The 12572-nt window shown below is 57.6% G+C and overlaps 1 protein-coding gene across 1 annotated transcript; it reads right to left on the minus strand.

Moving 5' to 3' along the window:
• Positions 1 to 238: 238 nt before the first annotated feature.
• FBXO31 (F-box protein 31) lies at positions 239 to 11329 on the minus strand. Its single transcript, XM_044427989.1, has 8 exons — positions 11253 to 11329; positions 11033 to 11097; positions 10071 to 10238; positions 9846 to 9920; positions 6703 to 6812; positions 5528 to 5681; positions 4074 to 4435; positions 239 to 3938 (listed from the first exon to the last, which is right to left on the minus strand). The coding sequence occupies exons 3-8, from the start codon at positions 10209 to 10211 to the stop codon at positions 3716 to 3718; spliced, it is 1065 nt and encodes a 354-aa protein (XP_044283924.1). The 5' UTR covers positions 10212 to 10238; positions 11033 to 11097; positions 11253 to 11329; the 3' UTR covers positions 239 to 3715.
• Positions 11330 to 12572: the final 1243 nt, after the last annotated feature.

The following is a 12572-nucleotide window of genomic DNA, read 5'->3' on the forward strand; positions in this document are numbered from 1 at the left end:
CCACAGCGAAGCCACGTGGCTGTAGTCAGCAGGGAGCCTTTCTAGGGCCTTCTTGCGCTCCCAGCTGCACCCGCTTAGCATCCAGAGGCCATCCTCCCAGTGTCTCCAGGTGTGCTCCTGCAGGCCTTTGCAGTTGCGCTGCTTGCCACCAGGGGGCGCTGCGCCCAGGCTTCTGACCCGGACGACCAGCCTCTCTGGTAGCGTCCTCGGTCATAGATTCAGAGCTCCCCGAGCTGACTCAAATTCACAAAATCTTTTATTGTTGTTGTTATGTGAAATTGGAAAAGGCTGCTTGGGCAACAGTAAGCAGATGGAAAAGAAAGATGGAAAAGCTCACTCTTCCGACACGCAGAAAGCAATGCAATCTCAACACTGACAGTTGTGGCTTTCTTGTCCCATCTCCCCCAAAACTTTGGAATCCAACCTTTGGAGGGCGAGGAAATAAAGTGCGGCAGCCCTCCACCCCACCCCCCGTGATGAGCAGCTGTCAGGCACAACTTCCCATTGATGAAAAGAGCTGGAAAGACATGGGAGGCTGCTGCGTATTGCTCCGCTCGCCCCTCCAACTGAGGCAGGCAGACCTCCCCCCACCCTGGAACATCCACCCCTCCACCAGTTAAGCTGCATAATTCGGACGAGAGAAGCGCCACCCTGAAACTGGAGGCAGAACACGCTGATCCGGGTGACTCCAGCATGCGCCAGACTAGAGGAGGGCGGGAAGAATCCTCAGTGCGGGAACTGCTCTAGAAGGCGGGAGGGTCAGTCGGGGAGGAATTCTGGGCGAGGGGCGGCACCTCTAGGGACATGCAACAGGAGGTGGGCCGCGGGCCGAGCGCCCAGTGCAAGAGCCAGGATCCCCCAGAACTGGACAGCGTCCCAGGACAGGCGCCTGCCTTTGCGTCTGCTGCTTAGTCCTCATGGCGGTCTCGTGAGCATGTCCTTTCCCTTCCCCGTTGACATGTAGACTCCTGAGGGCAGGGACCTGTCTGCTTTGCTTGTTTCTCTGACGAGTACCAAGCACGCATGTGGTGCTGCTCAGAGATGCTGCCACAAATCAGCACTAACGCTACAGAAACCTGTCCTAACGGTTGGCATCGTGATCGTCGGTATGGCATCATCAACCCAGGTAATAAATAAGGAGAATGGCCGTCATTTAGGACTGTGGCTCTGTGACTCTTCGCTCGCCAGTCAGAAGAGGGCCAGCCGCGCTCTTGGCACCCGCACGTTATCTGAGAGGACCGACCCTCGTGATGCTGGTCCCAGCTGGTGCAAAATGGCAGCGGGGCACTTGGGAGGCTCGGCATGGCCATGGCCTCAAGGAAAGTTAATCTGCCGACCTTTACAGGAAAGGTCAGCAGACGCTCCCACTACCTGCCCTTTGGAACGGCAGGCCGGAGGTCCTTGCTCCTCCCACGCGACCGAACTGTTCGTACAGGAAGCCAGGCTGTATAAATGCTCCATCTGGGGACAGGTCTGAGAAAGTTCCAAAGAAAACCAGGTTTGCAGGATCAGAGGGGGAAAAGATGCCAGGGCGTCCTTTCCCCGTGCCGTGCATGCTGGCTCTGTGCTGCTCCATCGCCAGGATTACATTCACCTCACACTGGTTGGCACGTTGGCTGAATGCACCAGAAGGGGTGGCAGGCATGGCTTCCAGGCCTCCCGCAGCCCATGGCTCGTTCTAAGGCTCCGGGGTGGTTTAGCAAGCAAGGGGGGCACCGGGTGAGGAATTACAGAAAAGCGGCAGCCTGACCCAGCCCTCTCATAGCACTAGCTGGGCGAGGTCCACACTCCACCAACAACCCGCCTTCCACATTCTGTCATGTGCATGAGCAAGCCAGCAGCGCGAGGCAACCAGAGCGCAAGCTAGCGTGGAACTGGACACGTTCCTGCCACGAAGCTCCCGAAACTCAGCTGGCCAGACAAACCATGTTCCTGCGCCCACAGCCGAATCGCCCGTTGTTTGGCTCCCGCAAAAGATTTGCACATGCGGCCCCTCCGGCTCCCCCACCTGAGGGCGCTTCTTCACACAGGGCCCCGATGTTACCCTGCTGAAAGACATGGCACACCTGTTCTGCCTTTTCCTCTTGAAAGGGGTTTTTTCCCGGCACGGAGAAAAGGAAGGAAGATGGAAGTGCTGGGAAAACAGAGGGGAGTCACACATGACGGAGGGCCAACTCTGTCCCCTGCCCGGTAAAACTCTGCCAGTACAGCAAGGCCACGGCACAATGAAAGCCTTGTCTGGAAGCACCCAGCGATGGAGCGTGGCAAATGCCTGGCTCAATGGGGAACCCTGGTTCGGGGGGGGGGGGCAGGAGGTTTCTCTCACTCTCATGGCCCCCACTCTCAGACCTGTTGGCTGTCCAGCCAGCCACACAATCCACTAAGCTAGCAAACCCTGGAAGGCAGAAGCCTGAAACCCCCTTGCAACCTACCGAGAAGACCCATCACCTGCAGGGGTGTCCAGAGCGGCCCTCCAGATGCTGCGACCTGCCCCCTGGCCCCGATGGCAGCTGGAGGCCACGACACAGGCCCGCGGCAACGCCACTCCGGCTGGCTATTCAGGCGACCTGCAGGCCGATCACCCTGCGGGCGGCCTGCACAAACAGACCGTCCTCTTCACCACTGACCGGGCCTCAAGGATTCTAGCTGGTCTTCAGCCCCCATTCAGGCCTCATCCCTGCCCTTCCGCCTCCTGTGTGGGACTCCAGCCCTTGACCCCTGCTTCAGTGGCCACTGTGGGGGTCTAGTATGCCTGTCTGTGGGGTGTGGGGGGGAGGAAAATGGGAAGAGGGGTGGGGAGAGCCCTGCTGATTTAGAGCGGGGCAGAGTTGAGTCCTTATGTCCAAGAGGCACACATGGTGGATTAGTTAGGGGAGGGGAGGGCAGGGGAGGGGAGGGGGGGCTAATTATGCGGCCGAATGGACTTCCCCCCAACAGTCATGGTCCTACGGATGCTCGCGATTCTTTGCAAAAGTCACCGCCTGAGAAAACCCTGCAGCAGTGGCCAGCGGGGATTCTAGGCTCCGTCCCAGGTCACACGGGAGCTCAAGAGGCAGGAAAGGGAAGAAGGGCAGCGAGCAGCACCGGCTGGCCAAGCACCCCCCCGGCCCGCCCACTAGCGCTGCTGGCACGAAGGACAGGCAAGGGGGGCTTTGGGAACGGACCCCAACGGCATGCCAGCGTTTCCACACACAGTGACCTCTCAAGGAAAGCTCAAGGGGGCACGGTCCCGCTTGACTCTTGTGACGGCCAGCAGCTCTCACAGGCAGCCATGGCTCTTGCTTTCCCGCGGGAACAGGCCCTGTCCAGAAAAGAAGACCCCGGAGGACCCCCGGCTGGCGGAGGGAGAGCCTCAAGTGGCAGCCGGCGTTGCGCAGGCAACACACGTGCCCTCCGCTGCCGCTCGCTCGCCCGCCTGCGCTCTCGGCGAGGCGGCTGCCTCGGGCACCACCCTTTCTGGGAAAGAGAGGAGGGGAGGGCACCAGCATGCTTGCCGCCGCTCCGGCAGGCCGCCCTCCCACGATACGAAGCTATATTACAAACTATACATGGCATACGGGGCGGAACGGTTAGTGCGCTACGGAGCGTGTGAGTACGTTTTGGTAAAAAGGCCTTATGGAGAGGTGCATGCGATCTCCCCCTCCCCGGGCGGGCGCCCTGTCCGCAAGATAGGAGAAGCGCCGTCTCGGCTCCCGCGGCTGCTGGGAGGTCGCCATCATGACGTCAGCAGCTGAATGTTCTTCAGCATGTCGTCGAAGGCCTCCCGGGACCGAGCCTCCGCGTTCTGGAAGGAGACCTTGATGCGGCTGTAGAGGCTGAAGGACTGCAGCTCCAGCCAGATGAAGCCAAAGCGGTGGTCGTCGAACAGGACGAAGACGCCGGGCGTCCGCTCGGGGCTGGTGAAGCCGTGGCCGGCGATGAGCCCCGTCCCGTAGAAGCTGGGAAGGGAGACAGAGCAGAAGAGCAGTGAGCGACCCTCGTGCCGGGCACCTTGCCGTCTGCGCATCGGCGGGGAGAGTCCTGCGTGGTCTGGGAACACGCCTTGCGCACAACCATTTGCTCGCACTGTTTACCAGGCTCTGCAGCTCCGCGGGTAATCCTCGTTCCGGGACGCGATCCCGGCCGGCAGGACGAATGGGCGCGGGGACGTCCTCAAGCCCTGGGCCGCCGCTCCCTCTTCAGCCGCAGGGCCTTCTTCTCGGCCCCCGTCTGGGCGAGAGCCTCCCGGCTGCGGCTGGGGCGCCTCCTCCTGCCCCCGCTCCTCTTGCAGGCCTTCCTCCTGTTGCTGCTGCTCCCGCCGGACCTGCTCTTGCACTTCGAGGACGATGCGGGACAGCTCGCTGAAGTTGCTCAGGTTTTCAATGTCGGGCAGCTGGATGGGATGTGCCAAGTCGATCTCCACTGTCTGCTGGCCTGCCGGGATGTTCGGGTCACCCTAGGGAGAGGCAGGAAAGAAAGTGGAATGACGCCGTACAAAACACCTTCCATCCAGAGCCAAGAACTACTCCAGAACACCAATTCCTACCCTCCCTATCGCTTCTACCCTGTTGCGCCTTTTAACTGAATAACGCAGCCCTCCTCACCAAAGCCTCTGCTATTCCAGGACGGAGAACCTCAGCCCTGGGGACCAAATCTGGCCTTCTAGCTTCATGCAGATGGAGGCCTGCTCCCTTCTCCACTCCCCCTGGGTGGTTTCCTGCCATTTGTGCAACGTATTCCCTTACTAGACGGCTGAAGATGCCTCTCTCAAGGTTTACTCTTTGGCTGTAAGAGGTTTGCGTTAAAAGCAGCAGGCGTGTTTGTTTTGGCAGCACCCACAACTAGAACACGGCTCCCAATAGTATCTTTAAAACGGAATTTGGCCCTCGAGTGGAAAGAGGTTCGGCGCCAAGCACAGCCGCTTCCCTCGGGAATGCTCCGGTATACGCCAAACCCGCTCTGAACGACCATGGCACAGCCTCCTCTTCCACTTCTGGTACCCGGGAATTCTCTCCTCGCCTTGGCTGGCTGCACGGCCAGTAAGCTCTGCCCGCTCCCTTTGACCCACCGCTCTACAAAGCAGTGCACTTCATTCACTCTTTGAACAGTCTTTTCTTGCCGCACGGCTGGGCATGGAGCCCCGGAACACGACTTGGACGCACAGCTTGGCTCGGAACAATGCAGAGAACCCTGGGGTGTGCGCACTGCTGCCCGGAGGACGGGGCTTCCTGCTATCGGCCACTCGCTGCGGCCTCTGCCCTCCTCCAGCCACGCCAGGTTCCCTGCAGTGCTTCTTCGCTCACTTCTGCACAAGAAGACTTGAACGCACCTGGGGATGCCAGGCAGCCGAAACGAGCCGTGGCGCCCCTGAGCAAGCTGCCCCTGTGCACAGAAGCTGGCTCATTTTACTGCCATTTCGGAACAGCGGGTTCCTGGTGGCCAGGACTGGGTATTTCTCATGCGGAAGCTGCCCTGCCCCACGCCATCTCCTTCCCGAGAAAGGCGGTGCCCAGCCCGTGGCCCCGAAGCCAAGGTGACACGCGCTCACCGTGATCTTCGTGCCTTTGGCCTTTTTCCCATGGAAGCTCAGCATGACAATTTCCAGGCCGTGGCTCCCGTAGGTTCCTTTGAAAAGGCCCGGCTCGATGAGATCGTCGGGACTCCGTGGAGGGAGGTAGATGCGTCTGTAGGTCAAGCAGTTGCTGAAAGATAATGCAGGCGCAGCTGAGCGAAGGCGGACAGGGCCGGGCCCGCTTCGTGCACCCTCACCGGCGGTTCCAAGGAATCCGGCCAAGTCCCGCTTTCAGCTTGCAAAACAATGTGCCACGGGAGCCATTTTCTAGGCCTTCCCGCTTACAGAGGGCAGCTTCCCCATCATGAGTGGGATCTGGGAGTCAGAGGAGAACTGAGCCTTCTGGCGGGTGGCCGACTGGCGTCTAGGACACTGCCCAACCCCTCCGGCCCTCTCCTTGGATTACTTCCTAGGCCCAGGCCCAGCTGGCTCCACTCCTCACTGTCACAACACCTTTCATCCCCCGTCTCCGCTGCCAAATAAATGCAAGGCTTCTGGAAATCAGCTCTGGGGACAGGACTTTGCAAAGAGCCAAGCTCACATACTGGGTCCCACGCTTCTCTGCCCACCGGCAGGTCCTGTTCCGTAGGCGGAATGAGCAGCCGGTGGGAGCTAAGCGTGCGGAAAGTGGGGGAAATGTCCAATTCTGGGCTGAAATTTCCAGCAGACCCTGGGGAACCCCAAACCCTTCAGTTCCAGGTAGGGGTGGGAGGACCTGCGGCTCTCCAGAGATTTCCAGACCGCAGCTCCCCAAGTCCCTGGCCCCGCCAACTGGAGCGGCTGGAGGTTACCGCTGGGCAACTCCTGGGCGGCCCGGCCCAAACCCTGGTGCAGGGGAGGAAGCAGGCTTGCGAGAGCCTCATCCCAGGGAGCTGGCCGAGCGCACTCTGGGAACCCTGAGGAGGGAGAGGGCTTGGCTCCTCCCGGGAGAGCCTCTTCTGCCTCTGCTGGAGTGCTGCTTACGTGTCTGTGAACAGAACAGGTGCTGCAGAGGCCTCCCAGCTCTCCCCAGGAAGGAGCCGGGCGTGGGGGGCACTTCCCTTTGGAATCGCTCGTCCTCGGGGAAGTGCCTTTCCACAACATGCGCTAGCCCAATCTACGCGGAAATCAGCGTTCTGAAAGGGGTGGGGTGGGAGCCGCGCCGTCCTCACTCGTATTGACTGGTATAGATGAACTTCATCAAGATGAGCTCCTGCATGTGCTCATGGAAGATGTCTTCCAGGGTGCGCCCCCATTCCTCCCGCAGCCACGTCCGGAATTCCTGCAAAAGCCGCCGAAAGAGAGAAGCGAGTGCAGTGAGCCTGCTGCCCGGAGCCCATCCCTCTCACAGGAGCTGAAGAACGCCCAAGCCCCTCCGCACAGGGGGCCACAGGCCCCGCCGTCCATCCATTTGCCAGACTATCAGCACAAGACTCGGCCTCCACCCCGGACAGCAATTCCCAGAATTCTATCAGGAGGAAGTCCGGCCTGGAATCGGTCCATGTACTGAGCCAAGGCAGGGTGAATTCACCCTTTGTGTAGTGCTGCTCGCGGGCTTGCATGCAATGGTGTGCCATTGCGGTAAAACCCATTTCGGCAATCAAGCCGTGGTTTGTTAGCCAGCCACACACCAGGAGCATAATGCATGCTTGGTACTTGGCTTACAAACTTATTTGTTTAAACCATGGCTTGTTTGTGTCACTTCAGAGGTGCCTGGCAAGAGCAGCTGGCACTCCGAAGGGTGCAAAATTGGTGGGAGAGAAACAAGCTGGAAAGAAGAAAAATAAACCGAAGCTTCTTTGCTTCTCTGCTAAGTGGTGCACGGCCAAAGTTACAAATCATAAACTTTTGCTTAGCAAACACAACCAGTGATTCTCTCACCTACACCCCAACCTATGATTTAACCCATGGGTTATTATCCTGCCCATGGTTTGCCTAGCAGATGACTGAACAAGCCACCATGTATTTTCTGAATTCTTGGGTTGTTTCTCTCTTCCAATACTCCAAAAACCATTACAGTACAGCTAGAATTGGCATATAGAGTAATCAGGTTTGTTTTTTTAACCATGCTAACCTGTCCCTCTGTAGCCTGGAGAAACAACCCATGAATGATCCATGGTTTACACAATGGCAACCCATGGTTCAAACAACCCAGAATTCATAGCAACAAACCATGGATTCTTTTTTCCTGTTTGTTCATGGTTAACATGGTTTATTAACCTGGTTGTTGCCACAACAATCCACTTTTCAACAACTAAAACAAGAGCTTAGCACTGTGTGTGATCTCAGCCACCATCTCTTTCAAACCTTTCCAAAGCTCAGATTTAAGCCTCGACGGAGCCATAACAAGGAATCTGCTGCAGAGAACGTGCTGCTGCTTTAGTGCTATAGCACGTGCTGAACCCTTTGAGGATAATGATAGTCGAATTTATCTTAACAATCTTTCCAGATAGCGTGTGACAGGATTTCTCGGTTCCCGCACCCCACCCACCTCTTGACAATCAGCGGCTCTTTCATCAGGCCTCTGCCCGCTGGAGCATGGCAGCAACGCCTTAGTGTTAACTCTGCGCTGCTGAATGTGACATTAACCCCTCATGCCTGGCAATGAGCTGGAATGAGGACTCTCGCACCCCCAGCCTCAGGTCCGGTCTTCCGGCACGGCTGACATTCAGCTCTCCAGCTGGACTGCGGACACCCTCCCTGTTTCACTGAGTAGCGGAAGACGGCGCTCTGGGGCACGGGATAGGAGGGGTGGCTGGCGGGGCGAGAATCTTGAAACACAATTCACAACGTGAGACCTGAATGCCCACGCCGCTCACGGCTGATCACGCGATCTATCGTGCAGCTGGCCATCACAAAGACTTACAGCCTCTCAGACGCAGAGCCAGTTCCTGGGCGAGCAGGAGGAATTCTGGCTTCTTGGGGAAGACCAGCCTTGGGCTCCAGCTCTGAGATGTCTGTCCCACAAAACCCCAGCCAAACCGTGGAGCCCCCCGGGTTGTTCAGCCCCTCCTGTGCGCAACAGGAATGACTCGAGGGCAGGAGTGCGTTCAACTTATTCTCACTCTGTTCGCAACAACGGCATGGTTTAAAAAGCAGGTGGCGTTCTTGTGTGCAAACCAGGGCATTAAAATAAACACTGGAACACTCAGTCCCCCTGCAGAGGAGGAGGACACAGAGCCTGATCCAGCAAGGGAGGGAGAGAGTGTGTTTGTGTTTGCTAAGATGTACAGTAACATTTTCAAAGCAATGTCTGGGACTAATTTGCCCATGCACCCCCCCCCCCCCTTAAACTCGGCCAGCCCAGCCTGGCTCAACCTGGTGCCCCCCAGATGTTGTCAATGTCTGGCTCCCGTCCGTTCCAGCCAGCATTGCCGGTGGCCAAGAAGGATGGGGAATGTGGTCCCACACATCTGGGAGACACCCGGTTGCGGAAGGCCATGTTGGTTCAGAAGAGAAAACAGCCCAAGTGCTGATTCATATCTGGCAATACCTGTAATGAATGCCACATTTTCGTGTGTTTGCTAATGTTGGTAGTGCAAATAACATGCTAAGAAACATTTTAAAGGTGGCCTGCGCTGCCTTTTGCAATTTTTCATATCAAGACGTTTCCTGGGCAAGGCAGAACAGCTTTTATGCCACTGTTCCTTCTTGAATAGCCGTGTCCAGTGCTCTCAGGGGCAGCGGCATGCGACACCCCCCACGCCACCCCGCACTTTTGAAAGCAGCTGCGAACAGTTGGTGGAGCAATGCAGAACACAGAAAGTTCTGTTCTCTGGGTGACTCCCCCGTTCCCTGCAAACACGTTTCAAAACCTGCTTGCTCGGGCTGCGTGGAAGAGGAAGGAAGCACAGTGTGAAATTAGTTGCACGATGCTTTGGATCTCGGCCAGAGCAAAAGTTTCATCCTTTCACGATCTCCTCCCGGCTGAATGGTGGTAAAGCGCCAGGGCAGGTGCCAAGCCTGGAGGCCGAATCGGCGGGGGGCCTTCGGCATGCGGGGAGGGCAAACTCAGGCAGCCTCAAGAGATCAGCTCAGGCCCGCAGAAGCGTTGCTGTTTGGGGAGGAAAGTGGTGGCGATTCACGACCGGGTGGGTGTCTGGGGAGGCCTCTGCTTCAGTTTAGCGTTCGAGCTTCAGCAGCAGCTGGCTGGGAATGATGGGAGTGGGCCCGACACACCTGGGCGCCCCAGCTCAGGGAATGCTGCGTGAAGAGCCCCGGCAGCAGGCTGAGCTTCTCCGCGGGCCTCCTATGTATTTACCACATTCGTGTGCCGCCCCGAGGCCGGAGGCTCTCCCCCCGGGGCAGGGCTTACCTCTTGCCTTCCCCCTGACATCCGATGGTGATCCGTCTGGTTGCACTTGGTCGAAAACTCGTCCTTCTTCACGATCTGCACGAATGGACAAAGCAAGGGCAGGAGTCAGACGCCCCGCACTCGCACCCGAACACAGAGCCACGCACTGGCTTCGAAGGACGTGCTATGGAAAACCCGCGGGCAGAACCCGGGCGGGCAGGCAGGCAGGCAGGGCAGGTGGCGCACCTGGATATGCCCGCTGTGGGGCCCTTTGTGGCCGTACATGCACTCCACGGTGGCACTCTTCCTCTCCATCAGATGGATCCGGAAGAGGGGCTTGAATCTCATCGGGTCGTCCACGTGAGGGTCGTGGGGGGGCAGGTACATCCAGCCGATGATGAACAGGCCATCCACCTGAGTGGAGGGCAAGAGGTGCGGAGAGTCAGGGGCCGCGGGCCGCTTGCTTGCCTCGGGTTCCCTTCCCGGGGAAGCTTCCCCCAAGAGAGCGGCTCTGCCCCAAAGCCTTCTGGGCCAGGCTCCCGGTTTCCCGCTGCCACAGCTGCCTAATTGCCTCCCAGAAAGGCTCGTCTTGCTCAGCTGCTCACAGGCACCAGGGAGCTCATTTCTGAGCACTTTCAAATGCTCGGCTCTTCCAGCAAAACAGGCCGCCCCGCCCCCCGGCCCTTCAGCTTGCTGCTCACAGAGCGCAGGCAGGGAGCCTCACACTAATTAGCTGGAAAGGACCTCAAGCCAGCAGCTCTTCGCCTGGCAGGAAGGAGCCAACAAGGATCCACACCCCCGGCTGGGAGTCCATGACACCAAAGATGCCTCCCCCACCCCCGCCGGAGGCGGACCTGCTCTCCACCGCTCCCCTTTCCAGCCCAAGGGAAGGCGTTCTGCCACCGGAGAAGGCCTGTTCCTAGCAGGTCAGCCGCACAGGGCACAATCCCTGGCAAAAGTCTCTTCCCCAAATGGCCTTAAAATGAAGAGAACTCTGGCAGCTCCCATTCATTTCAGTGGGGCCCCCTCCAAGGAGAGCAGCTGAGGATGGCATCCAGTGGGTCAGTTCTGACTGCCCCCAACTCCACTGGCTTGACTGCGGACCCAAGCCCAACACACTGCCTGGCCTCTTGGCCAGGCCACCTCCCCACCTACTGCCCAAAATACGCCCTCTCCTCTTCCCCGTTTTTCGCGTCTGCAGGCATCACCTGCCAAGCCGTTCTCTTTCATTTCTGCCCCTTCCTCGATGCCCAGAGAAGCCTCTGGCTAATCACTAGAAGCACGAAGAGAAAACACACAGTTTCGAGCCACTTCCGCTCTCGCGGAAGCCCAGTAAACAGAGCCCCACATGCACCGAGGAGCCCAGGTTTCAGGCATCACGTTCCGTCCCGCTTGCCAGCCCCATGACCAGGGGGCTTCCGCACTCACCACGACGTTCAGCAGTCCCCCATACGGTCCAATATCTGGTTGCCAGAGGCCCAAGATGTGCCGGTATCGGTGGAGTACTAAAGAAGGAAAAGCAGGAGAAACGCAATGCAAAGAAGGTGAAATTCCCAGGCGCAAAGACGAGCAAAGAGTGTCCAGGGGCAGGAAAGCAGAGCGTTGTGTGTTCAGCATTAAGCCCTCCGCGCCCTGCAGCAATTATGTATATTAAAATAATACTTCACGTCCCTGTTGCTTATTTTGTGTAATTTATTCTGCTTCTACTAATCACGGAGAGGAAGAAAGACTGCAGGGTAGTCAAGACGTCCCTCAAAGATTAATGGAAGTCTTAGGGGGATAATACAGACTGGGAAGCACAATGAAATTGGATCAGGCAGCGCTGCTGAGCGAGAGAGTTTTACTCTCTCCTCCACGCTGTTCCCGCAGTAAGACTCCCCCGGCTGCTAATCCTGTTGCTTGTGGCAGGAAGGAGGTCAATCCGGTTCCGTTTCTCCAGCCCTGGTGAGGCAAAGTGCTGTGGGGTGGAGAAGCTTGGCTGGGCGAAGGAAGAACGCTGCCTGCCCCAGCGCTGCTGCTCTGAGCGAATTCATTCTTCTTCCACTCAGCTTCTTCAAGGGTTCCAGGAGATGCGAGTGTGCATTTGCTATATAGTATGGGCTGTTTTAGCCAAACTCCAGGTACTGCTTGATGTTTTAGTAGGCATTACCCAATTTCACAGCTAGTTGCTGTTGCTTCTCTTTTTTGGGGTTTCAGATTTTAGATAAATTTTCAGATTTGGAATTGCCAAGTTCCTCGGGATCACAGATTCCACCTTTCACATGTTTGTTGCATATCTGATTCCTCTGTCTGTCTGCACAGAATACACGCTGCTCTGCAGTCAAAGAGGAAGGCAAAGCTTCACCGAAGGCTCTGGAAACGCCACTCGCCAGTGCCCAAGTGCCCCGTAAAACTTCACCGCAGAAAGAGGCAGGCGTACATCTTGGAAGCACCAGCTTACTGCCAACTTTACCCCTCCATGCAAAGGGGCAGAACAACCGTGCCCAACAATGCTCTCTGGAGGCGCTATCCCGCGGCGGCTAAGGGAGCTGTGAGCTCTGAATCGGAAAGTCCGCAGTTCAGATCTTGTCCCTGCCCTACATACGCTGCCCTCAGAGATTCACTGCACTCCACAATCCCTGGCCCGAGTTCTGCGACTGTCACTCGTTTTGTTCTTATCTGGGACTCCTTGAAGGTCTAACACAAAAAGCTTGTGTCCAGCATTTGGGACGTTCACTAGCCAGATCAAAAGATGGAACTTCCCTTGCT

This window comes from Varanus komodoensis, unplaced genomic scaffold (genome assembly GCF_004798865.1).
Source record: "Varanus komodoensis strain SLA01 unplaced genomic scaffold, ASM479886v1 scaffold19, whole genome shotgun sequence".
Taxonomy (NCBI): domain Eukaryota; kingdom Metazoa; phylum Chordata; class Lepidosauria; order Squamata; family Varanidae; genus Varanus; species Varanus komodoensis.